This window comes from Protopterus annectens, chromosome 1.part0, assembly GCF_019279795.1.
Source record: "Protopterus annectens isolate FY-2018-M chromosome 1.part0, PAN1.0, whole genome shotgun sequence".
NCBI lineage: Eukaryota > Metazoa > Chordata > Ceratodontiformes > Protopteridae > Protopterus > Protopterus annectens.
This window is the reverse complement of record NC_056725.1, coordinates 1,738,511,359-1,738,537,909: the sequence shown is the minus strand read 5'-3', so window position 1 is coordinate 1,738,537,909 and position 26,551 is coordinate 1,738,511,359. Positions and strand designations below refer to the sequence as shown.

General features: G+C 39.0%; 1 protein-coding gene across 1 annotated transcript in view; it reads left to right on the top strand.

Annotated features, from left to right (window-relative positions):
- The window catches only part of LETM2 (leucine zipper and EF-hand containing transmembrane protein 2), a 1,071,376-nt gene that overhangs the window by 759,512 nt on the left and 285,313 nt on the right, over positions 1 to 26,551 (top strand). The window contains exon 8 of the mRNA XM_044068981.1: positions 10,756 to 10,872. Within this exon, the coding sequence (XP_043924916.1) occupies positions 10,756 to 10,872 (117 nt within the window). The remainder of the gene's footprint in view (positions 1 to 10,755; positions 10,873 to 26,551) is intronic.

Sequence of the window (26,551 nt, the reverse complement as noted above, 5' to 3'; positions counted from 1 at the left end):
TGCTTTATCAGAAGAATGAGAAGGAGAGTCCCCTTTTGCTTGATGGCTCACTTTTTGTTGGACAAACCTTTTTATTTCCCCCTTAGCCTTTTCTGCATCAAAAATATTGACTAAAAAATGGCCTTGATCCTCCAGGAAAAATATTTTTGAATATAGCTGGATTCAGCAACTTGTATCTTATACCTGCTTCTCAACATTCCCTGATTGCTGAAATAAATATGTTTCTTTTCAGCCTGGTGTACAGTGAATAATCATTTTCCACAAGCAGTCTGCTGTCTCCAACTTTTAATATTTTGCCCTTTTGCCACAGTTTTGTCAGCCTCAACGCCTTCTGCTGGTGGGTTTGTATCTTTGCTAATGCACGTCTTGGCTGATTTTGTGTGGCTAGATTTGGAGCATATATACATGGTATGCACTTTCAGTTAACAGTTCCTGTTTTAGAATACTAGTTCAGTTGCTTATCTGTATCTTCAAAAAATTAATATAGTCCGTTTCTTCCAGTTTCTCTTGTACAGCAGAAAATCTCAGATTTTCCCTATGTGCTCTGTCCTCTAATTCTACCATTTTTAAACCTCTCTTCTTTAGCAGTCTCATACTCAGCCAGCCTTTTCTTAATTTCTATTTTTTGCAGTTTTATCAGCTCACCTGAATATCTGTTTAAAGCTTCTTCCATTTTTTCCAGCCTTTAAATTGTTATACTCCTATAGTGTTTTGTTTATTTTAATCCGCTCTGTGCACAGTTGGCTTATTTTTTCCTCTAGATTACTGGAAATCATGTCTTGTACCAAAGCTGGAGCTTGAACTGCCTTTTGCCGAACAACTGCAGGATTCTTCTCAGTATTTTTTCTTCACCTTTTCTAGTTGATTTTCTTTCAGGGTCTCTTAGTTTCTTCTTTGCTGGCATCCAGGCAGTGTACTTGCTAGCTAGTAACTGAATTTACTAAAAGTGAAAGAGTTCCTTGCCCTTGTCCTTCAGTTTCTTTTCTCACAGTGGGAGAACTGAAGTTAAGCTGTTGATCAGTGTACAGCCATCTTGGAAAGTCTAATTAAATAATTTTATCCAACAAATGCAAACTCTGGACAATGAGTTAGAGCTCAGGAAAATGAATAAAGGTGTCAAAAGGACTATGATTCTAATACTGCCTTCATTAAATTACACTCCAGAGAAAAGCTGTCTACTTTAATAGTAATACTGCTGGAACTGTAAAACTAGAACAAAAACATCAGACAGTCTACCCAAAATCCATTCTATGCCACTTCAGTGAATTCTCTTTGTCAGGGCAAAGCTACATGGTACAACTGAGTTTCTTGGCCTTGTAGACGACATACAGGTCTGTAATGGCACCTTGTTTTTCACTATTGAATGACAGATGTCTGTGTACCACCATCCGCCATTTAAAGGGTATCAAGGCTAACAGATACTGGCTTGTATCTAGCAAGCTATACCCCAGTACTTCCATTGAATTTCTAATATAACTTTTACAGTTCAGTTTGGAAGTAAACGTGATCCATTTTGACAGTAAATGTCTTTTACAGTTATGGGGATACATTTGCCCCCATATATACTGACTTGTATACAGGATATTTCTGCATCTGTATATGTTTATGATGCTAATATTTATTTATTTATTTATTTACATTTGTTGACCGAGAGTGTCCGACTGGACGTAGGTCCATTTTCAACGGAGGCCCGGGGAGAAAAGCTTCACAGTTAAAATAAACAGACAGTAGTTACATTGTATTACATAGCGATTAACAATTTAACATAGCAATTAATTACAAACATATTTACAGATGAAGAATATAGTACATCAGTAGACAACTAGAATCTTTATCTGCGAAGTACATAACAGACATTAACAAATGTTACAATAAGAAGTTCCTGCTGTATAATAAGTACTAGGCTTATGAGCATCTGAGCTTGCTATAATCAAGGTAGTTAGTGGGGTGGAAAGAAAGGTAGTGGTTGGATGGGGTGGGTGATATTAGAGTGGAAGTTGCAAGGGCATAGCCAGCATGTTTTTAGGTGCGCTTTTAGTAAAGTTTTGAAGTGGGTGCATGATGGTACAGAGGTAATTGTGGGTGGGAGGGAGTTCCATAATTTGGCTATGGCTCAAGAGAATAGTGCTTCACCAGCAGAGCTATTGGCTTTAGTGATCTGCAAGTGATTTTTGTTGCTGGATCTTAGTGGTCTGGTGGTGCAATAGGGTTGGAGTAGTTTCTGGAGGGGATGGGACATTTAGTGGATGGTTTACTAGTTTGTGGGCGAGTGATAGTTGATACCATTGAAGGAGGTGAGGGAGTTCAAGCTAGCCCAGTTCAGCAAGTGAGAGACAGTGGTGACTACGGTAGGATGCCCCTGTGGCGAATTTGGCGATTTTGTTGTAGCAGGTCTCTAGATGTTTAGATCACATTGCCTTAGGTTGGTATATATTGGAGAGGCATAAAGTAGGGTGGAGATAAGGTGGGAATTTGCTAATGAAATCTTTGCTGCTTTGGTGAGAAGTTGCTTATTTCTGTATAACGCTCCTAGTTTTATGTGGACTTTTTTTATGGTCATGAATATGTGAATGTCAAATTTTAGTTTATTGTCTATTTCCACTCCTAGCAATTTGGTGTGTTCAGTTGGGTATATAGTGGTGTTGTCTTTTGCTGTGATGTTAAAGTGAGAGTTGTTTTGAGTATGTTTGCTGGGTTGGAAGATGAGTAGTTTAGTTTTGTTTGGGTTGAGTATTAATTGGGTATTGGATAACCAAGCTTCAACAGAGGAAAAGGCTTCCTGTGTGACTTTTTGCAGTTTGGGCAGGGACTGAGCTGAGCAGATGATGGTTGAGTCATCTGCGTATTGTATGAGTGTGCCATGTTTGGTGGCAGAGGCTAGATTGTTGGTAAAAACAGAGAAGAGTAGGGTTCCAAGGATGGATCCTTGGGGAACCCCTATGGAGACAGGTAGTTGGGGAGATATGTCATTCTGCCATACAACGGATTGTTGGTGGTCAGACAGGTAACTCTCAAACCAGTTGGTGACTTATTGAGAGAAGGATAGGTTATTGAGGACAGAGATGAGTTGTTTGTGTGGGACCATGCCAAATGCTTTATATAGGTCCAGGAAAGTAGCAGAGGAGAGATACCATTGTTTTTATGCTGAAGGATAGTGTTAGTAAAGGAGAGTAAGGCAGTGGTGGTGCTATGGTTTGGCCAGAAACCATGCTGAGTATTGGAAAGAAGGTTGTTAGTAAGGAGGTAGGGGTCTACTTCACTTGATTGAAAGCTCACGAGACTGAAACTCATTCCGTTGAAAGGTATATGCCCTTTTCCCCATTGTAGTGCGATTCTGGAGTTACTATATATAGTAAGGGGGGTGTAGGGGGCACAGTCCCCTACATAGTTTGGGTATATATTGTGTTCTAAAAAGAGTTATTCATTACAGTTGTAGGTATCCATGTATATGGTTTAAAATGTATAAAATAGGTGGAGGGCTTCGCCCCACACACCCCCAATGAGGGGGGCTGTACTCCCCACATACCCCCCCTTGCTATATGTACTAACTCCAGAATCGTACTACAATGGGGAAAAGGGCATATACCTTTTAATGAAATGTTTCAGTGAAGTGAGCTTTCAGTCAACTGTGCTCCTTCAGATGAGCTTCAGTCTAGTGAGCTTTCAATCAAGTGAAGCAGACCTGTCTCTCTCTCTCTCTATAGATATATATTTATATATATATATATAATCTGTCACACAGACATGGTTCCTTCTCTTGGATTGATAAAATCCTGGTCACTAAAGAGCATACGCATAAAATTAGTTCACTCCAGTATGGCTCTTTCTGATTGTCAGACCACACCTTATTAACCTTCAAGGTCCATTTTGACACTGGAAATTGAATCTTTATTTCTGCTGGCATCGACAATTTTTGCAAGCAATCTGAGCTTTCTGCTGAAGACAAGAGATTGAGACTGCCAGTTTTGATCCACAATCCAGCTAAAGCTGGGATCACCTCAAGGTGGATTTGGTATACACCCTTAGATTTTTACAGATAATACAATGACAGTACTACAGGAAACACAGAAGGAATTTCAGAGGTAATTTTTTTTCAGCATAGGATTATGCTGGAATTTGAGTCTCTAGACTGGGAATGCTTAGCTCATCTGCGAAATAATATAATCAATAATTTAGATTAAGATAGATCAAAGTAAACAGGCACTGAGTCTAAAAACAATTGATCGTTCCCCCTCTTCCCTTAGATATTTTGCAGTGAGACTGAGGAACCTTAAGGTTTCTAGGGTGTTACTAGACTTATGAACCCCATCACTGCCATGGTGGTCTGCTCCCCATCAGAGAGTGAATAGTGTATATCCTACCTCACTAAGCTATATGGAGTTAAAGAGGAGTATCAGTACTCATCTGAAGCAGAAAAGATGTTTTTTACTCCCCATGATTGAAGTGGAACCTATGCATAGGAGACTAGAAAAAGGGAAAATACCAGGATTGGATGGGCTGCATTTAGAAAGATATATATATATATATATATATATATATATATATATATATATATATATATGTATATATATATATATATGTGTGTGTATATATATGAGTGTTTTCAGGATTTTTTTTGTCATATTTGTAAATTTATCTAACTATATCATGCACACAGGGGAGTCTCCAACATCCTGGAAAAAGATAACCATTTCATTAATTTTAAAACCTGGGAAATATTCCCTTCTTCCTGTCATACTGTTTTGGTACTTAACCATAATTACAAATTATTCATGGTTGTATTAGCAAACACACTTGCCATATATGATATACCCTAACCAGGTCAGTTTATTTTAGGTAGTACCACCTCCAACAACCAAGTAAAGTTGTTCCTGGTGGTTGAAGACGCCTGTCCGTCTAAACCTTCTCTTATCTTATCTAGTTTAGATGTGGAGAACACATTCAACAGTGCCCAATTGGAGTATCTTTTCTTGGTCTTTGAGCATCTAGGGTGTCCACAGGAAATTGTGAGATTCCTAAAAAGGTTACATGAGGGCTTGTACAGCATAGTAAAAATAAATTCTAGATTATCTCCCAATTTCTTAATTTCCCAATTCTAAGGGGTACTAGACAGGGATGTCTACTTTCTCCCCTTTTGTTTGACATATATTTAGAACCTTTGGCTGAAAAATTGCTTAGCTTCATATTGGAAGATTATAAATTTGCTGAACAAGTTTTCAAAATTGCCTTGTACGTGGATGACCTTTTACTGTATCTTACCCACCAGGAGCAGGAACTAGATAGAACTTTTGAAGTACTTAATAACTTTGGAAAAATAAACTATAAAATTAGTGTGTCAAAAACTGAGACAGTTATAACTTCATATACTTCCTCCCTTGGCATAAGGTATGCTCATCCATTTTTAGACTGACACAGTCAAATGACTTATTTGGGAATACAGTTTACGGACACAATTCTGGGGTCCATCAAAACTACCTGTAAACAGATTTTGGACAAATTCTTAGAAGGCTGGGGATGGCTTGAATTGGACATGCATAAAAGCCAGGCAGTTAATCGGTTTGTTTTACCATTGTATTTCTATGCCATTTAGAGGAGTCCCCTTCCCATGGAAGCAGGCTATAGGGAAATTAAGAGATTAGTACTGAAATTCAGTGGACACCATAAAGTTGTTTGGGATGTTCTCATCCTCCCTACATATTGTAGATGGTCTGGACAACTCGATTTTGCATTATATGCCAGGGCTGTTAAAATTAAAAATTGTATCCAGGTTATGTCCGAAGTCTATGTGGAAGGGGGGGCCTTAACTGCTATGATGGGAAATCTCATCTATTTTTATCAGCTTATTAATGTAAAAAATCCAGGAAAATGAATAGGCTCTCATTTTTTTGCCATGGCCTTTTACACACATTTGACTTGCCTTAACAGAGATGAAATTGAGATCTTGGAAGAGGGAGGTATCCTCCATTACCATAACATGTGAACGACAAAAAAATCCTCATATATTCAGAATATTAAGTAATGTTCCCACTCTAAGATACTGGATGCCTTTGTTCAAAGGTGCCAATATTTTATCCTGGCTAGATTTCTCAATGAAATTAAGCTTAGATATACTAAATAAGCCTCTGTGTGAGCAATGATGCAGAAAGCCTGAAACTTTATAAGATTCCCACCAATGATTATCCCTTCCTAGTTTTATAGCTAATAGAGGCCCACAAGAAGTACTTGAATAAAGGCTGCATCAGTAAAGTATGTAGAATTATTATGGAATTGAGATAGAGGAGTACAAATACATTTTGTATTTATTTATTTTATTTTATTTTACATTTGTTGACTGGGCTAGTCTAGCTGGATATATTTCCATTTTCAGTAGAGGCCCAGGGAGAAAAGCTCCAACATTAATAGTTAGATCATTACTTGAAATACAGCAACAAGGATGGTAAACATAGTTGAAACATAGTACATGAAAGTAGTTCAAATAAGTATACAAGAATCAGTAATAAAAAAATAGTGATCAAAAAAGTTATTTACACTAGTATAGAAATCATTAAGAACGGTGAGATTAATTATTTACACAATAAAAGTGACATAGTGTTATTATGTACTAGGTTGTACTAGCAATAAGCAAGACAGAATCTACCAAATTGTTTCATTGTGGTCACCAGTTCAGTTCTTCATCATAGAAATTATACAAATATGTGTGAAAAATTGGTAGGGTGAAGAAGTAATATTAGTAGAGGGAAAGGTTAGTCAGGTTTACAACATGGACATAACCAGTGAGTTTTAAAGTATGTTTTAAGTCTTTGTTTAAATAGAGGCAAAGAAGAAAGTGTTGTTAGTTCATTGGGAAGGAGGTTCCAGTCTTTTCCCACTGTGTTAGAAAACAGGGAATCTCCAGCCAAGTTAATAGTTTTGGTTATGCTAGCTAGAAGCTTGTTAGAGGAGCGCAGTGAGTTTAGGTTTTTATAAGGGATTATGAGATTGGATAGTGTAGGAGTGCTATTAGGTTGATAAAATATCTTGTGGGTCATGGTTAGTTGGGAGATTTTCAGAAGGTTTTGAAGTTCAAGCCAGCCCAGCTGCTTTAGATTTAGACAGTGGTGAGTTCGAAAGGGGTTACCAGTGGCAAATATGGCGATGCTGTTATAGGCATGCTGTAGTTTGACAAGGTTATTCTTTTTGAGGTAAGTGTATATGGGAACTTTCCTGTTTTTCTAGGTTGAGGTGATTTTGGCTGCTATGGGAAAGAGATTGGGATATTTCTGTATCCTATACTACCTGGAGTGACTTATCTCTAGATATGCTACCTAATCTAGGAATTTAGGAAGTATCATTTCTTTGGATGACATTGCCAGTTTAAATATTTTTTATATCCCTGCAAGACTATACAGGATGGTCCTCAGTACATTAAACAGATGTTAGAGGTACCTTCAGCCCGAGTGAGATAGCAGAGTGACTACACATTTTTTGAGCTGTCCATTTTTTGCAGGTATTGAAAAAAACATGCAAAGTGCTTTGCATTTGGCAGGGGAGGGCACATCCTTGCTCATCCCTTTAATTCACTTGACATCCTATTAGGTGACCTTTTTAGATCATTGTTAAAGTTGTTTAGCTTAAAATGTTTTTGTTCCTAATTTCTCGCACAGTTACTTGGGTCATTTGGGGTGTTTTACTTCTTAGTAGAAATATAGCTTGGTGGTCGCTGAGGGTGTCTGGTAGACACCCTGCTAGGAATATTTGGGAAGGATGGGATACATTTATCCAGTCCAGTATGGATTGATGTTTGGTTCTCTTGTCCTTTCTAGTGGGGGAAGTTATAAGTTGGGTTAGTCCATGTAGGTTGATGTGGGAGAGTGGGTTTTGACTGGAGCAGTTGTACCAGTCAGTATTAAGGTCACCTAATAGGATGTTTTCTTGGGGGAAGGAGTTAGATATCCATTCTAGGAGATTTTCTGTAATGGAAATATTGTTGCTTGGAGAGATATAGCATCCTATAATATGGATGTATTTTTTTGGGTTGAGTTTGTTTAGTGAGGGTGAGTTCAACGTTTTCTAGGTCTGGGGTTGTGTTGTCTAGTTTTTCTAGGATGAGGTGATTTTTGTAAAGTATGGCTACCCCCCCCCCCCCCCACACACACACACACCTTTTTCTTAATCTGTCACTACGAATTATATTGTAACCTGGTGCTGTAATTTTCCCCAAGGTACAATACGTGGACTAGACTGAATAGAAATCATATTTCACACAAAAGTGTGTAGTTAAGTGAAAGCTTTGAAACACATCCAATAACTATTTCAGATTATCTACCAATAAAAACTAAGGTAAATATGCAGGGTAATGAAGTTAAAATGAGATGTGTGTTTTCTTAACCATCTGTTAAAGGGTAAGGAATTTAAGGGATGTGTAATGGAAATGATAAAAACTTCTTTGGGAAGGGATAATTATTTGGTAAGATAAATGAAGATGGAGTTTTAAAACATGTTAGAAATAAGAGAGAGAGAGAGAGAGAGAGGGACATTATAAAAAGTCAAAAGAATTGTTTAGAGAGATTGACAAAGGTTAATGTATTGCAAAACAAGGCTTGTGTCACAAAGCAAGAAAAGGAGCAACTGCAAAGTGCTCAAGGAGAAATAAGGGAGTATTTGGATAATTTACACAAATTTAGAAAGGTTGCTGTTAAACAACTATTTTTGGCAACAATTCCAGAGCACAGAAACATTTAGTAACACGTGCAATAAAAAGTAGAAAAGTCTATTGCTAAACTTCGGCACTCTGTAGCAAGAAAAATAACCAGAGATCCTGAAGAGATACTAGAGATATTTTGAACATTTCATGAAAGCTTGTATAAAGGTGAGGAATGTGGAAACCATGAAAAGACAAAAATGCAATTTTTATGGAAGGTTTACTTATGACAAGGTTAGAGGCAGATGAGGCACACTTTAGAGCTTTGCAGCTAAAGCTCATGTACATCACACATGCAGGAGGTTATAAACCAAAGGATGATGATGAAACAAGGAGGAAGCTTGAGAAACAAGGATAGAGTAAACTGTTGGATGCAGCTCCTTAAGGAAAATAATATCAACCATGCATAATATTGCATCCATAAAGCAGCAGAAACTAAGCAGGGGTTTGGGAGATGAAACATTTATAAACAGGGGTCTGGGAGATGAACCGTTTAGTTAAAATGAAAACCTGTGTATAATGCATGAAAGTAAAAAAATGTGTACTTTTGTTTTCTTTTATTGTGTGTATACCTGTGTTACTGAGTACAATGTAAGAATTTAATAAATGTGTTGAAGGGAAAAATTATTTCCTTGATCTTCACATTTCAAATAGCATTTCCACATTATCAGATGAGAATTATTATAGAATGCACAGTTGGAAGAGGGAAGTGATATGAGAACTCAACAAAGGAAGAGAACATTTGGTGAACATCCAGAAGGGCCCTAAAGACAGATAGATGTCTCCAGCAGCAGCAGCTTTTCAGACTGCATAACTGAATGGTACCAGAACAAGTAGACAGCTGTTACTGTCAAAAGCACCCTGAGAATGATGGTGCCTTGCAGTCAAGCCTTTTTTTTGTTTGAAACCTAAAAGCTGTATTTGTGTCTGTGTGTGTGTGTGTGTGTGTGTGTGTGTGTGTGTGTGTGTGTGTGTGTGTGTGTGTGTGTGTGTGTGTGTGGTAAAACTGCATCAAGTGTAAAAGTGAAGTAATAAGTAGTTTTAAGGATTTAATATGTGGAAAATAACATTTTAGGCAGGTTCTAGTATCCCTCTTAACTTTTCACACTGGCCTTCATGTTAGGTAAAATACGTAACTTTAACAGATGTTCTGGGAGTAATGTATTACTTGGAAACTTTGCTGTGCACCACATGCATATATCTTTTGACTTGAATTCAGATAAGGTTGGCTGTTGGGAGAGATCTCATACCAATAATGAGCCACCAGTTTCAACTTCACTGACTCTGCATCTGCCATTGAAGAGTAGTAGTTTGAGGATGGCAGGCTTGAAAGAAGTGATGAAGGAAGGAGAAATGAACACCTCAGATGGTTTTGTTCACAGCTTCTGCAGCAAGGTCAGACTGCCCTGTTGGCTGTAATACAGTGGTAAACTAATACAGAAATTGTGAAAAATCTCCCAGGAGTTGAAAAAACACAATGTGGAGGAAGAATAAATTATCTTATTTTGGAGATATTTTAGTAAATGGACTAGGCTGGTGATGAAACTGAACCACCATCCTCGCTTTGTATGTAGTAGGTTACAGAAAGTATTTTTTCTGAACTGCTGTGGCAGAACAGGAGAGAGAATGAAACGTTGCCCTCAACTTCTTCTGTGACTTGAGGTGAATTTAGAAATGCATGGGTTGTTCGGGAAGCAGATTCGTTGACTGGCATTTATCTTTCATTAGAGGGGGGGGGGAACTGAGTGCATACTTGAAGTATGTCTTCTGTAGTCACATGCATGAGTAGGAATATTGTACATAGCACATTGCACATTGTTGTGTTTGCATTTACATCAGTGCTGTCTGTGCTCTTCCCTGTGGAAATATAGAAGGAAAACTTAGTGAATTACCTTTACTGTGTGAATAATATATGCATTGCTTTCTCCTGTCATTTATTTGTCATGTTCATTCTTTTCCTTTATTTGCTTGCTGTGAGTGAATCAGAAACTGTCTAAACTGACAGTAGAAAAAATCTGTTTACTGAACATTTCCTAACAGCGTTTGTCATGGCAATTCCCTGTTTGTTTTCACAGTGGTTAGATCTGCATCTTAAAGAAAATGTGCCTCCTTCTCTATTGTTGCTGTCTCGTGCAATGTATCTTACTGATGTCAATCCAAAGCCCATCCTTGAGACACTGCTGCAAACTGGGGTAAGTTCCCCTTTTTTCATTTCTTAAAAGTCCTTTGTAGTCCTGGTGCTACCACTACTCTCATATTCTACTGGTTTAAGAGAAACTGTCCTCCACTATCAGCACAAGAAAACCACTGTCTATGTTAAGTTATCTGGTGTACTTTTTATTATAATTCATGAAACTTTTATTCTATGTTTCTAAGATGCTTCTTTCAGAGTTAATTGTGTAATGTCCTTCCTTATCACTGATGCGGTGCTTTTTACAAATGGGATATCCTGCGGAGGATAGCTGAATATCCGGATGGCATACAAAAGCCTTAGCTCCTCCCAGGTGCCGTACATCAGACGTGTGTCCTACATCTAATGTGAATGTGTAGGGTTCATAAGTGACATATTAGTGCCTAATCCTCAGAACTTCTTTGAAGGCAGTCATAATGCTACTTTTTGTATTCAGTCTGCAAGTCGTCTGCTGCTACTGAGCCTTCAAAAGATAAGTCCACTGTTGAGGTCTATTCATTCCTCTTTTTTGGTTGTATTGCCTTTTGCATGTCATCCAGGAAGGGGAAATTTGAGTGTGAGAAGCAGATTCCCCATGAGGATAGACGTGCAAAGTGCCTTTTTTATCTAGGTGGCGCCCACGGCCATAGTTAGTGTGAGATTTGTCAAGCGTTTGCACCAAAGAGTCTATGCAGTTGTCCATCTTCTTATTTTATCTGTTTAGAAAACCACTGACTGAAGCTTCTGCCTCAGGGAACTAAGTTTTCTGAATCTGCCCGCTTCAATATTCAGCTGTCTCTTAAGAAGTAATCTAAAAAAATGTACTAAATCTTCTGTCCAGCCTCTTCAGGATGTCTCCACCGGTTTGGATGAAGTGCCTGACAACCATCCGGTTCCAACATCAGGTCCCTGTGTCATGATCCATTTGGAGGTCAACATGGGGCTGCCTGCCCGTGCGTCCAATGAGGCTGTGCCTGCATCTACTGTAGATGAGGTGGGGGAACCATGGCTGATCATTTTGGAGAGGCCTAGGGGGATTCCCCAGATTCTGGTTAAAGAGGAATTCCCTGGTTCCCTTATTAAAGTCAGGCAGGAGTCTGAACCCCTTAAATGTGTTAGGCTGATATTCCTTTGAAAAGGAAACAGAAGGCCAGATGTGTGGCTCTGTAGCTAATGATCCCCACATAAAGTGGCAGGATTTCACTCAGGGCCTTTTCAACGTCCTTATAGCTTTGAAGCACCCTCAGGGGATATCTGTTCCTTCCTGTGTTCCCTGGTCCTCTACTCCTTCTAAACATCTTTGAGACTCTGATTCCTCAGAGGATGACATGGAATTAGATTCTGGGAAGGAGTCATTAGTTTACTCCTCTCAAATCCAGTCCCATCTTGTTCTGGGGTCTGAATAAGAGGATTCCCTTTCTTCTTATTTCCCCATTGAGGAATTTCTTTTAAGGACACTATTGTATGCATGATGGAACATTTTAAATGAGATTGTTCTCAGATTTTTGATATCCAGAAGCTGTACTATGACCTGTTTTGTAGATTGATTCACCCTGCCTTTCAGCAGCCTCTTCGGTCTTGGATGCTCTGTTAAATGCTTTTTATTGTATTTCCCAGACTCCTGCTCCAAAGAAACCTGACTGTCTCTATAAAGTTCCTGAAGCCCAGAATTTTTTTTTTTTATAAAGTCCTTCTTCTGACCCTGCTGTGATTTCCCTGGCTACTAAATTTCTGGTCCTCTTCAAAGATTATATCTTCTGTCAAGGACAGCTGAGGTGTGAACAGGTATGGATAAAAAGTGTATACCTCTGCCACCTTAGCTTTCAGAACCATAAACTACCAGACCAATATGGCTAGATATCTGCTGGCTCTTCTTTTTCAATGTGGGTGTTCTTTCTGATATGCCTGATTTACTAAATTCCTGTGACATTTCCCTTTTGAGTTCATCACTCTATAAAATGTAGTTATGATGCTGCTGTTGCTTCTTCTAGGGTGGCTACATCAGGGTCGGTTATTTGGAGGTGTTCCTGGTTGCGGCTACAATCCCTTCCTGAAGACATTAAGGTTAAGTTGCTGGACTTTCCTTTAGACAACCAGAATCTTTTTGGCTCTGCTGCAGCTAAACTTTTCAATATCTTGTAGGATAAGGGGAAGGTCATGTACAATCTTAAGTAGATCGTCCTTTCTCCTATTCCTATGTTTCAGACAAATTATCCCTCAAAAGCTTCTTTTATGCAGAGGCAACAGAGACAGACTCGCAGGTCCAAGATGGATTTTCCCGATAGCCTTCTTAGGGTTCTAAAGGTCAAAAGCTTTCTTTTCCTTACAAATCTGACAACATTTAACATTCAACCTCTTTTTCCCTTGGCCAGATCCCTCTTTCCTCTCAGATTGACTCTGTTCTTTCCAATCTATCATTGCATAACCATAGACTCTTGGGTACTTTCCATCATTCTAAAAGGCAATTTATGGTTTGGAAGTCACGTCCTCACTTTTTGGGTATCTCTCAATCTCCTCATTGCCAGCTTCTTTACTTTCCTATGCTTCTTCAAGACCTTTTGTTTCAGGGAAATATTCAGCCAGTTCTGCCCTCTTAGTAGGGCAAAAGATTTTATTCTAGGATGGAAGGTTCTTGGAAGCCCATTCTGGAATTTCCTTCTTATCACATTTCTGAAAGTTCTCTCTTTCAAATTGTTGTTTGTTCAGTCTTTGTTTCCCCTGTTGCTTCTTAGGCCTTTCTGGTGTCTCTGGATTTGAAGGATGCTTACCTTCATATTCCTATTCACCTTCTCTTCAGGAAATTTTTATGATTCTCTGTTGCCTCCCTACTTTATCAGTTCTCTGCTTTATCTTTTGTTTTCTCTACAGCTCCAAGACTCATTACCAAATGTCTGTCCCTGGTGGTAGCCTTCTGAAGTATTCGGAGTGTTGATATTTTCCCTTACTTGGATGACTTTCTGATTCTCTCAGCATCTCCTGCTTCTGGATCTCAAATACATTGTACCGCAGTGTGGTGTTCACTCTAAATCTCCAAATGTCTGTTTATACCCTTCTCAAGACCATGTTTTTCTGTTTTGCACTATTCAGACCCTGCCAGTGATGGCTTTCCTTGACAGTTTATTTCAATCCCTTCTTGCTCTGCAAGTGCTGCCTACAAAATAATTTCTTTGAGTTCTGGGGTTCGTGGCATCCCCACCATTCATATGGCTCCTGTCGCCAGACTCCAGATGAGAAGTTTTAGTGATACCACAAAACTGATTGGCTTCAACACTGCTGTCCTCTGGATCTTCTCATCCCTCTCTTGCCTTGCCTCAAACTCAAGTTCATTTGTGGGTACATCACATTTCTCTGAATTCCAGCCTGCCTTTCCAGGTTCCTCTCACCATTCAAGACCTGTACTCAGATGCTTCCGTCCAGGGTTGAGGTGCCTCTTCCAACAATATCAGGGTCTAAGGAATTTGGTTTTCCAACAAAGTGGATCATATCAGCCTAAAAGAGATGAGAGCTCTGATTTGGTTCTTCATGTTTTGCACTCCTTTTAAGTCTCAGATCCTTTGAGAATTTTTACAGACAACACCACATTTATGTGGTATGTAAACAGGCAAGGGGGCACAAACTCATACCTTCTTTACAGGCATTCTCTTTAGGCTTGGAATTTTGCAGTTTCTCCATTAACTGACTCTTCAGGTGGTCTACATTCCCTCAGAGTACAGTCTAGTGGCAGCCAATTTGAGCAGGTTCAGGGCAAATCCTCCTGAATGAATGCTTCACAGGGAAGTTTTCCTGGACATTTTACATCAGTGGGGTACTCTTCAAGTAGATATTTTGCCTTTTGTCTGATCAGGCAACTTCCCAAGTTCTGTTCCATTGTGTATATGTCACATCCTGTGGCTTGGAAAGTGGATGCCATGTCTTTTTCCTTGAATGGGATGGTTCCGTATTGCCTAGCCCCCTCTTCCCCTGTTGCCAAAAGTCCTGCACAAGATGATATGGAACATGCAAAAATTTTGTTAGTGACTCACTTTTGGCCCAGACTGCACTGGTTTCCCTGTCTGTTTCATCTGGCCAGTGGCTGTCATCACAATTTATTTCACAGGATGGATCTTCTTACAGAGGGCAATAGCTCTCTCATTCACCCTCATTTACTTACCCTACAGTTGACAGAGAGATAACATTTTGATTTCTTCTAATTTAGATGCCAATTTTATGAAGACGTGCTTCAGGTTTTGTAGGAGACCAGAAAATGCACAACTAGAAAATCCTGTGCTGCTAAATGGAAGAGATTTTCTATTTGTTGACACAAACATGACCTGGACCCCACTTTCTTATGGTTCTCCTTATTTGTGTGAGCTGCTCAATTTTGGCTTGGCAAACTCATCTGTTGAACTCATTTGTCAGCCATCTCTGCTTGTTTTTCTTTGAACCCACTTCTTGCTTCTAGATTTGAAGTCAACCAATTTTTGAAAGGTGTCATTCATATTAGGCTTCCTAGAAGGCCTATTCCTCCTTCTTAGGACCTTAATTTTATTATTGAAAAGTTGACTCAGACTCCTTTTGAGCCTGTAGTTTCTTTTTCTTTCCAGCAGTGTACTTGGTAAACTATGTTGTTAGTAGCCCTTACTTCTGCCAAGAGGGTTTCTGAACTTCAGGCACTCATGGCAGTTTCACCTTTTTGGTCTTTCACAGAGACAGAGTTTCTGCTTGTACTAATCCTTCTTTTATGCCTACAGAAGTTAATGATTTGCCTTTGAATCAGACTGTTCATCTTTCTTCTTTTTCTCCTTCTCCAAAGAATGCTAGTCGGAGAATTCTTCATACCTTGGATCTACGTAGACAGCTCAGATACTATCTAGATAAGACTAAGGATATAAGGAAATCTGAGCAACATTTTGTTTCTTTCCATTCCAGGAAAATTGGGGTTGGCTGTTTCTAAGCAAACCATCTCCTCCTGGATTTCTAAGGCCATTTTCTTTTGCTATTCTTTTCCTAGTAAGCAGCTTTCTTCTTCTTTTCACACTCTTTCTATCAGAGCAGTAGCCTTTTTGTTGCTTTTTCAAGGGTCTATATATAAGATCCATTGTGAAAGCTACTACTTGTTCTTCTGTACATACCTTTACTAAACATAAGTTGGATGTGATTTCTAGGCTCAGAGGTAGTTTTGCCAGGGCCAATTCCACATGGGCTATTGGAGGGCTCAGCTGTGGCTTCCTCCTCTCCATCCTTGGCAGTAGCTTTTGTACTCTCTCATTTGTAAAGAATATTACAACAATGATAAGGAAGGACATAGGAAGGACATAGTACAGTTGTATACGATCTTATCATAACAGTAGATGTCCTACTTCTTACTGTTGCAGTATTCTGCCTCTCTCTCCTTTCCCCCTTTTTTTCTCTGTGGCTTTGCCTCTGGCTAAGGGGTCCTTCTTTTTCTTCCCTTTCTGCTATGCACATATCTTTGCTCTGATTCTTCTGGGGCAGTTCAGTTCTGAGAATTAGGCACTTGTTTGTCACTTATGTACCCTGTGCAGTAGATGTAGGGCATACATCTGACTTTCAGCGCCTGGAAGGAGCTAAGGCTTTGGTATGCTGGCCAGATGTTCAGCTATCCTTGGCAGGATATCCCATTTGTAAAGAATACTGCAGCAGTAGGGCATCTACTGTTAAGGTAAGGTCTTACACAACTGTACTTGTATATGGTGTGTATACAGCAATGTTGTGGCAGTTTCTGTAGCAGTAATTGTGGTAACATATCGTGTATGTTGCATATACTTTGACTGTCACTTGTCTCCTTTCTTACTTTCTCCATATACTTGTAATGTCATGGAATCCTGTAGATTTTTTTAAAAACTCTTTTAAGTCTTTTTTATATGAGTAGCAGTAGAGTTTGGATGGAGAGAACAGTGACCACACATCAGCTACCTGAATGAAATATATATGCTTCATAAATTAATTTGCCCACCATGTTGAAGATCAGTTGGAGAAATTGTAACACTAAATATAGCTTCAGTTGTTTCTTCCTGAACAAGCACATAGATGGTAATTTTAAGTAGTTTTTTTAAATAGATCTGACATCAGGAGCCATACAATCTCCTGCAGTGTGGAAAAAGATTCTAGTTATGCAGCAGTACAAAGTGTTACCTTTTTTCTTGGTGGAGGGGGAAATCCAGTCAGTCACTGTTGTGTTGCAGTTATTGGAGATCAGGAGAGTAGTATTGGTGAGTCTACCAGAGTATTTGGGAAGCAGCTGTGTTAGCATTCACAGATGTGGCATAAATAGTAACACTGCTTTAATGCATAACCCCTGCTGTCTGCCACTCTGCTTAGACTTCACTCACCTCCTTTGCAGGACAAAAATGTGAGGCAAAATCAGAGATGATATAAAGTTAGCAGGTTTTACATCAACATGCATTGTTTGGAATGATAAGAAGTATGAAACTCTAATATCTGGCACTATTGACTGAATGCAGTTCTCCGTGATTTACCAGAAAATCAAAAATATTATGAGGGACATAGAAACAAAATCAGGGACATTCTGTAAACTCAGACAGTTGTAGGAATGTTTTATGTTATCACTTCAGATAATGGATCAGTTAGCATAGGCTTGTGATTTGCTTTGTTTATTATTTTATTTGTTTACTAGGGGTTTGCTTGAAGCTACTTTTCTTAAAATACTGTTAGTAATAAGGTTTAGAAAGTTATTTATTTGTTTGCTATTTGTTAACCGGGTTATTCTGGCTGGGCAGATGCTCTTTTTCAGTAGAGACCCGAGGAGAAAAGTCCAGATACAAAGATTCCAATTAGTTACAAAAGAGCAATACAGATAAAAACATAAAATGAGAATCTTATTTGTTTTTAACATTCATTACAAAAGTATATTTAGTAGTCTTAAAATAATATGCAAAAAATGTAGTTGTATGGTAAGATATAGGGGGAAAGGAGTGGAAGGTCTAGTAAGTAGGCAAGTCTTACTTGTAGCGTCGAGACAAGTAAGGGAAAATAGTGGGGAAGGGGCAAGGTAAGAGGATGAAAGACATAGGTGAGAATTGTCTGATACAGTAAATAGCGATTAAGAAAGAGGTACATTGTTACTGAAATGGAAGTAGAAGCATACAGCAGTGTGCATCTGTCAAGCTACACTATTGCTGTAACATTTTAAGCAGTATGCAGGCATACTTCAGTGTTCCAGTGTTCTCAGTTATTGACATGTTGGCCTAGATAATCCCAGTGAGAGCTTGGCTTATTTTCAGGGCAGACCTGAGGTGGGAATCATACTGACCAGTGGTAATTTTACCAGGACAGGATTTCCTTATTCATTGCTGTGATAATATTGAACACAAATGTGGATAATGAGGAGATGGAGAAGTAGAAGCATTCTGTGAGCTCACAGCCTAGTTCTGTCTTTTTCCCTAGACACCGTCAGTGTCTTACAAGTTATAATGGAAGTACACACCTGCAGTGCTGTATTAAGCTGCACTGAAGCAGCAAAGGTTAATATATGGATTAATATGCTGATGCTGCATATAAACGGACATGCGTGAGATCTACTGCTTCCAGGAGCCTAGATGGTAGCATCAGGGAAACAGTCCATTGGTCAAATCCACTACCACTAAATGTGAATGTCAATTAGTAATTATGTTAAACAACTTTTGGTGACAGTGGAGTTCTGTCTATTCTCAATTGTAGTGCGACTTCAGAGTAGTTAGATATAAGTTTAGAGGAAGTAGTAGTAGTATCCTCTCACATGAGGGGTTTTGGGGGGGACAGCAAAAAAAAAAAACACATCTGAGCTTCACCAAAAATTATTTCTGCATAATTTTTTGCCATATTCACTTTTGTTTGAAATAGATTTGACTGATTGAATGACTCTGGCAGAAGGCAACAAAACATTTAAGACCACTCTGGATCAGTGCAAAATGGTATATAGCAGGCTGGGGGATTACTGCTTAAGTGGTGCCATTTTCCACTAAATTTCAGACTGCATTTTCTTTGAATTAGCAACATTTTCTTCTTCATTTTTGTTTGCTACAGGTTGGGGAGGGTCATATGGGCAGAAAGTAGATTTATGACTCTTATTAAACCACTGAGAAGTCAAGCCACGGTGGTGCAACAGTAGCGTTGTCACCTCACAGCAAGAGGTTCTCCCATTCTATTCTCGGCTGGAGCGCCTTCTGTGTGGAGTCTGCATGTCCTCCCTGCGGTCGAGTGGCGTTTGAAAGACATGCGTGAATGGGCGTGCCATCTTTGAAGGTTGGGCATCGAGCTGGCACCTCGGCACTGTAAAAATCTACTGCCAGTCATTAGCGGACCGGAGTTCCCCTGTGGCGACCCCTAACCGGGAAAAGCCGAAAGAAGAACGAACATTAAACCATTGAGAAGTATTGTTCCACTAGTTTGTACTCCACTAGTTCTTTTTCATACTGAAACTAATTGTCATATGTGTTTAAAGACTGAACTGGTTCTGAACTGAACATGGAAGTGCTTGAAAGGAGGAAAATCTGAGCTGATTGTAATAGTTTGTTGTATGATTTATAGTTGAAAAATTACAGATACAAAGAATATGTTTCAGCATGCACAAGATGCTGTTGAAGAATTAAGCAAGATATGTACCATTTAAAATGAAGTTATTAAAGGAAAGCAATAAATTGGGTTTTTGGACTGAGGATAGGAAACTGAGGTCAAATTTTTGCAGCTGCACTTGATCAGTTATGTGTACATAACAACACGTTTATTTTAATATGATACACAGCCCGGGAAATTTATTTTTATTTTACATTTGTTGACCGGGATAGTCCGACTGGATGCATGTCCATTTTCAGCGGAGGCCCGGGGAGAAAAGCTGCAAGGGTAAGCAGACACAGCTTTACATAATACCAGCATTACATATTACAAACAGACTATTTACAGAGATTACATAAGTAAGCAAGTTAAACAATTTCCACAGGTTAGAGTTAATCCCGAGCGTAAATCAGGATTAAATTAAATTACACAGTAAGAAGGTTAACAGATTTTTTACACATTCTAGAGAGAGTTAGCCAGGCTTGATACAGTGACATAGCCAGTTAAGTGACAAATGTTGTCTGAGTCTAGTTTTAAATTGACCTAAGGTGGAAAGTAAGGTAATATCAGCTGGAAGAAAGTTCCAGGATGTACTTACAGAGTTAGCAAAGAGAGAGTCACCGGCTGTGTTATTAATTTTGCTAGTCTGAATTAGTAGTTTGTTAGAGGATCGAAGCGGTCTAGGATTGTTATAGGGGGGGTGATAATATTTTTAAGTGCAGGAATGTTGTCCGGATTATAGAGGATTTTATAGGCCATAATCAGTTGGTTATACTGAATTAGGCTGGGTAGTTCAAGCCACCCAAGCTGGTTTAGATTGATGCAATGATGTGTCCTGAATGGCAGGCCAGTGGCAAACCTGGCAATGTGGTTGTAGCAAATTGAGAGTTTGTTAAGGACAGTCTTGTTTAAATTTGAGAGTAGAGGGGATGCATACAGAAGGATTGAAAGAAGGTGAGAGCGAGCTATGGCAATTTTAGCTGGAGGGGTTAGGAAGGCTTTTATTCTGTAAAGTGACCCTAGTTTTTTATTGATGGTTTTGATAGTTTGGTTAACATGTAGGTCGAATTTTATATTATTATCTATGATGACACCTAATAGTTTTGTAGAGGGGTCAGGGGAGATTATTGTGCCATCATTTGAATTTATGGTAAAGGTGAAAGCGGTAGACCTACGTGTTGGTGAAAATAACAGCATTTTAGTTTTTTTGGGATTTAAGATCAGATGACGTTCAGAAAGCCAGTTTTCTGTTGTATTAAAGGTGGTCTGGGTAGCTGACCATAACTGTATTGGAGATGTGGCTGAGCAAATCAGAGTAGAGTCATCAGCATATTGGATACAACTGACTTTTGGGATGACAGTATAAAGGTCGTTAATGAAGATGGAGAACTGCAAGGGCCCTAGTGTAGAGCCTTGTGGTACTCCAAGGGTGTTGGGTAGAAGGTTAGAGAGTTTGTTCTGCCAGAGGACAGCCTGCTGTCGATCATTCAGGTAGGATTGAAACCACTGAAGGGCTCTAGTATCTAGACAGAATGTTTGCAGGGTGTGGATTAAAAGTTGGTGATCAACCATATCGAATGCCTTGGAAAGATCCAAGAAGAGGGCCGAGGATATATAATTATTGTTGCGATTATGGTTTATGGTGTTGGTAAAGGCTAGGAGGGCTGAAGTAGTGCTGTGATGAGGATGGAAGCTATGCTAAGTGTCTGCCATAAGGTGATTCTGGATTAGGTGGTGCATGAGTTGTCTATGAATACATTTTTCCATAATCTTTGCAAGTGGAGAGAGTATAGCTATTGGCCTATAATTGGATAATTCAGTAGAGCTGCCTCCTTTGTGAAGTGGAATTACATAGGATATTTTCCAGATGATGGGAATTTTAGCTTCTACTATGGTTCGATTGATTAGTATTGAGATGGTGTAAGCAATAGCATCAGCTGAGTTTTGTAGGTACTTGGCAGGGAGTTGATCAGCAGAAAGTGTAGTGGGTTTTAATTTTTTTATCAAGGTATGGATAAGTGAAGTGGCGACTGGTTGGAAGCTGAATGCGAGTAGGTTTCTAGGGGTGCTACTTTCAGGACCAGGGGAGCTAGGAGGTAGTTGGCTAGCTAGGGCTTGAATTGTCTCAGTAAATAATCAGTTAAAACTGTCAGAAAAATCTTCAGGGATTTTATCAGTAGTAGCAGCAGGGATTGGGGTTGAAGTTTGCCCAGGATGTAGTAGATTATTTAAACCTGCCCAAAACTTCTGAGGGTTATTTTGATTTACTGTCTGTAAATTACAGTAGTATTGTTTTTTGTCTTGTAAAATGGATTTTTTAGTTTTGTTCCTGGATTGCCTGTATTTAATGTGATCTTGGGGATCTTTAGAAGAACACCATAAAGCCCATGCTTTGTTTCTAAGGGTAATTTTGAGTTTAGACTCTTTAGAAAGCCATGGTGCAGTTTTTGCCTTTGTTCTCTTTGAACGAACAGGTGCATGCAAATCAAGGATCTCAAGGAATTTGTTGTTAAAGTATGCTACTGCTTCTTCTAAGGGGAGGTCTTTTAGAATAGACCAATTACATGAGTTTAGTTCTTGTTGGAATTTGGAAGGATCAAAGTTTGTATTGTTTCTAACCTTTCTGAGTAAGGGTTATTGGGAATTAATGGCTTTGTGCTTAATTACGTATGTGAGAAGGTGATCGCTTAGGCCATCAGGGAGGGTACCAGAGGTGTACAGTTGGGGGTGACTATTTATGAGTACACAGTCAAGTATGCTTTCTTTTTGGTTGGGTTTACCTATCCTGGTAGGGGATGTTCTTTTTGTGGAGGGGTAGGGCATTTTAGAGTGCAGTGCAGTGAAATGACACATGGGGAGTGTGGCAATTGTACCTGTAAGTAAAAGATGGACAAAATACTGCATGAAGTGGGAAATAGAGCAAGTAGAGGAAACTGTGGAAAATATAAACAGTATAGTAAAAGATATAATGGGAAAGAAGGCTTTATAGTGATAAAAAAGACATAGAATGTAGAGAAACCTTAACAACCATCCAAGACTTTAGAAACAGTAAATAGATTTGAATCATTGATGGGTTACAATGATTTTGTTTTTGGGATACGTTTGGGTCTAGTGTGAATGTTACTGTTGGATTTAGGGTTAGTAAACAGAAAAGACAAAAAAGGGGCTGATTCTGTTACATAAAACTAACAGTAAATGTGAACAGCTTAAAGGCTTTAAAATACATAGGCATGTATTAACATGGTTCAGTAGTAAACAGGTTAATGTTTTTACAGTATTGTAAGTTTATTAAAGAATCGAAAGGAAAAGAGTGCAATCTGTTTGCATTGTAAAAAATGGTGTTCTTTGAGGGAAGAAGAGTTCCCAGGTGTAGTGGTCTTTCTTAAAATCAGTCTTTTGGCTTTGATGATTAGAGTGGCATTGATGCATCTAGGAGGATTAACTAGTATAGATGGATATACAAAAAGGGATCGGTAGATATTAATATTTATGTGCTTGTAACCCCTAAAACATTCTTTACTTTTGGGAACAGGTAAAATGTTGTTACATTAGAAGCATTATTTATTTCTGAGTGCAGATTTTGGTTGTGACTGCTGTGGGAAAATCTGATATAGAGGACATAGATTTCTGGATGGGGAAGCAGTTGATTAAGCAGTATAATTTGAAAGTAGTATATCCTGCAAAAATTATATAGTTTTGGGCAGTATTTTATTTATTTATTTATTTATTTGTCTTTGTTTACCTGGAAAGTCTGACTGGGTAATACCCATTTTCGGTGGTGGCCTGGGAAGAAAAGCTCCATTTGCTTACATTGTTGCAATTAAGTTGAAAATCTACTGACTGTCAATGAGAATTCATAAAATTTCTAGCCGTAAACCACTGTGTACTATGATTTATATGTGAATGCACACTGTTTTGCCTTGTTAAACGTTTACTTATTGAAATAGGGAAGAGTGATTAATGGTATGTATTATGTCTAATTGTATGAAATTGTATGAATTGGTATCTTATGTCATCTAACTGTATGCATTTTATGTGTTGTCATGCCATATCCTGTATACCACCTTAACATATCTATATGCAACCTTTCTATATGTCCTTCTTACATTGTTTTGCATGTGGAGCTTTTCTCCCTGGGCCTCAGCTGAAATTGGGTTTCACCCAGTCAGACTTTCCTGGTAAACAAATGTAAAATAAAATAAACAGTGGATTGTACAGGCAGAAGTTATGTATAAAAATAGTTTTGTCATTTCAGTAAGGGGTTGAGATTATTATGTTTAAGGAGAGTATCATACAGTGAATACAAAATTTTACCCTTGTGATGAGCGTGTACAGGACTAGTATTGGTTAAGGTGTCATTTTAGTAGTGGTTTAAAACTACTGAGTTTGTCAGAGAGCTTTATTTGCTTTGGGATACTATTCCAGAGTTTAGCAACATATTGGGAGTACATAGAGTCTCCTGCAGCATTATTTGACTTATTTTTAAGTAATAAGAATTTGTTACTAGAACAGAGGTCCCTTGCTTGAAAGTAGGGTAGTAATACGTTTTGTAGTGCAGGGTATTTTTTTCTGTATGATGAATGAGTTTGTGTGCTATAGTTGTGAACATGTTAGACAGTTGTGCAGTTCAAGCCAGTTTATTTGCTTTAAGCTAAGACAGTGGCGGGCCTTATGAGGAAGACTGATGACAAATTTAGCTATTTTATTGTATGTAGCAGGAGACAAGTTTCTTTTTTTGAGTATAGTTAAACTTTGTTAGAATTGGGGACCTTATAAGAGAGTCGGCAGTAAGAAGGTGGTGGCTACAGTTTTTCTTGCAGCATTGTAAGGAATCCATTGATCCTATAAAGGGAGCCTAGTTTTTGGTGTGTAGATTTAATGGTGTACAGTATATCGTGGTTGTAATTGAGATTGTCATCTGTTATAATGCTTAGAAATGTACTGTTTAGTTACAGTTTTAGTGACAGCTTTATTTGCTGAATTTATGGTAAAAGATTATTTTTGATTTTGTCAACTTTTTGAGGTGAAAAGCATTAGCTTAGTTTTATTAGGGTTGAGTAGGAGGTTTGATTCTTTGAGCCAAGTTTCTACAGAAGAGAAAGATTTTTGGGTAATACCTTGGAGCTTATTTATTGTTTAGACAGCACATGTTAATGTTGAGTCATCTGCATACTGAACTAAACTAGCATGGAGAGTGGAGGTGTGGAGGTCATTAATATATATATTAAATAGTAAAGGACCCAGGATAGAGCCCCGAGGGACATCTGTTGTAACTGGTTGAAAGGATGAGTAGGTTTGTTGCTATTTAAAGTCTTGTTACCTGTCAGATAGGTAACTAAGAAGCCACAGCAAGGAGTATTGAGAAAGTCCTATTGAGGAGAGTCAAAGTAGCAGTTGCTGGTGTGAGACAGTATTAAATGCCTTTGACAAGTCTAAGAACATGGTGGACACAAGGAGGCCATTGTTTCTGTGTTGGTTTATTATATTGGTAAAATGTAGTAGAGCAGTAGTCATGCTGTGCTGCGGCCTAAATCCATAGTGTGCTTCTGAGAGCAGGTTATTTGAGGTTAGGTATTGCATTAGCTGCATATGAATGTGTTTCTCTAATATTCTGAAGGGGGAGAATCGCTATTGGTCTGTAGTTATTAAACTCTGTCGATATGCTGCCTTTGTACAGTGGGATGATGTAGGATTTTTTCCACAGTGATGGGACGTATCTTTCTGCTATGGACCCATTAATTAGAAGGACACAGGGAAGACTATGACTTCTCCAGCCATTTTTAGGTAGTCTGATGGTAGTTCGTCTACAGCTACAGAAGTAGTTTTTAGTTGAAGGAGTAACTTCCTTACAAGCGAGGTAGGTATGGACTAAAACTGAAGAGCTGTGGATAGTTTTGACTGGATAGAGGGGGTGCAGATGTGTTAGTGTCTAGCAGAGATAATATTGATTGTATAAAGTAGGAATTAAACTGTGTGGGGATGCAGTCTGTCATTTTGTCTGTTTTTGGAGAGGGACTAGTAGTCTTGCCAGGGTGGAGTAGTTTATTTAGTGATAACCAAAAAAGTTTTGGGTTGTTTATACAATTGTCTTGTAGGTTGAGTATGTTTGCATATCCAGTTTGACATGGAGTTTTGCAAAGTTCCAAAGATGTCTAAATTGCTGGAATGCATTTTGAGTTATATTTTTATACCAATTTTTCCAGTCTTTATCCCTTTTTATCTTGATTTTTTTTGTTTCCTTTGTCAGCCATGGTGCGGGGTTGGACTTTACTGTTGCATTATGTACTGGTGCTAGATTTTTTAAGGTCTGTAAGAAAACGATATTAAAGTGTTCTAGAACAGTATCTAGTGGCATTAATGTTCATCGTGTTACCCTGCTGCAGTCATCACACTTGGGTTATCCTGTCGTCAGGTGGTCCTGCAGTCAGCCTGAATTCCAAAGTCTTGGTCCGGCGTCGGTTGCTGTCGCTTCTTCCCTGACGTCAGTGCGCCAGGGGTATATAAGAGGCATCCGACGCCATTTTCTTCAGTCTTTCTTGCCACGCGGTGCCCGAAGCAGAAGCAGTTCGCAAGTGCCGGTCGGCCGACACCTGAGATTTTCGAATCGAATTTCAGTCTGAAGTCTTCGAAGCCAAGTACCCCGTTGGGGAACCTTTTCTTGCCTCAGTCCGATGTCAGAAAAAGTTAACAATTGCATTTCTTGTGGGAAGCAAATACCTCATAAGGACTTTCATTCTTATTGTATACCTTGCCTAGGCCCAGACCACGACGTCACTGGTTGTCGGTTTTGTGCTAGGTTCAATAAGCGAACTATAAAGCGACACTTTGATTTCGCACGACACTGCTTCGGTAGGAAATTTAATTATACTATGCCGTCGGAGCAAACGACTACCGGCGTGCATAAAAAAACGCAAAGATAAAGACAGGCGGCCTAGATCCAAGCCAGACTCCGAGGCCTCGGCTCGGCTGGTCGCCGGTTCTCCGGTTTTCAGTGAGGTGCCTATGCAGCCCCTGACGACCTCAGAATTGGAACCCCAGACCGCTTTGGATTTTCAAGCAAAGAGTTCTAGGCCGACGCAGCCATTTTCTTTAGGCCCTACCGACAACATTGCAGAAGGAGAAGCCGGTGCTGCGGAAACACCTTCGGT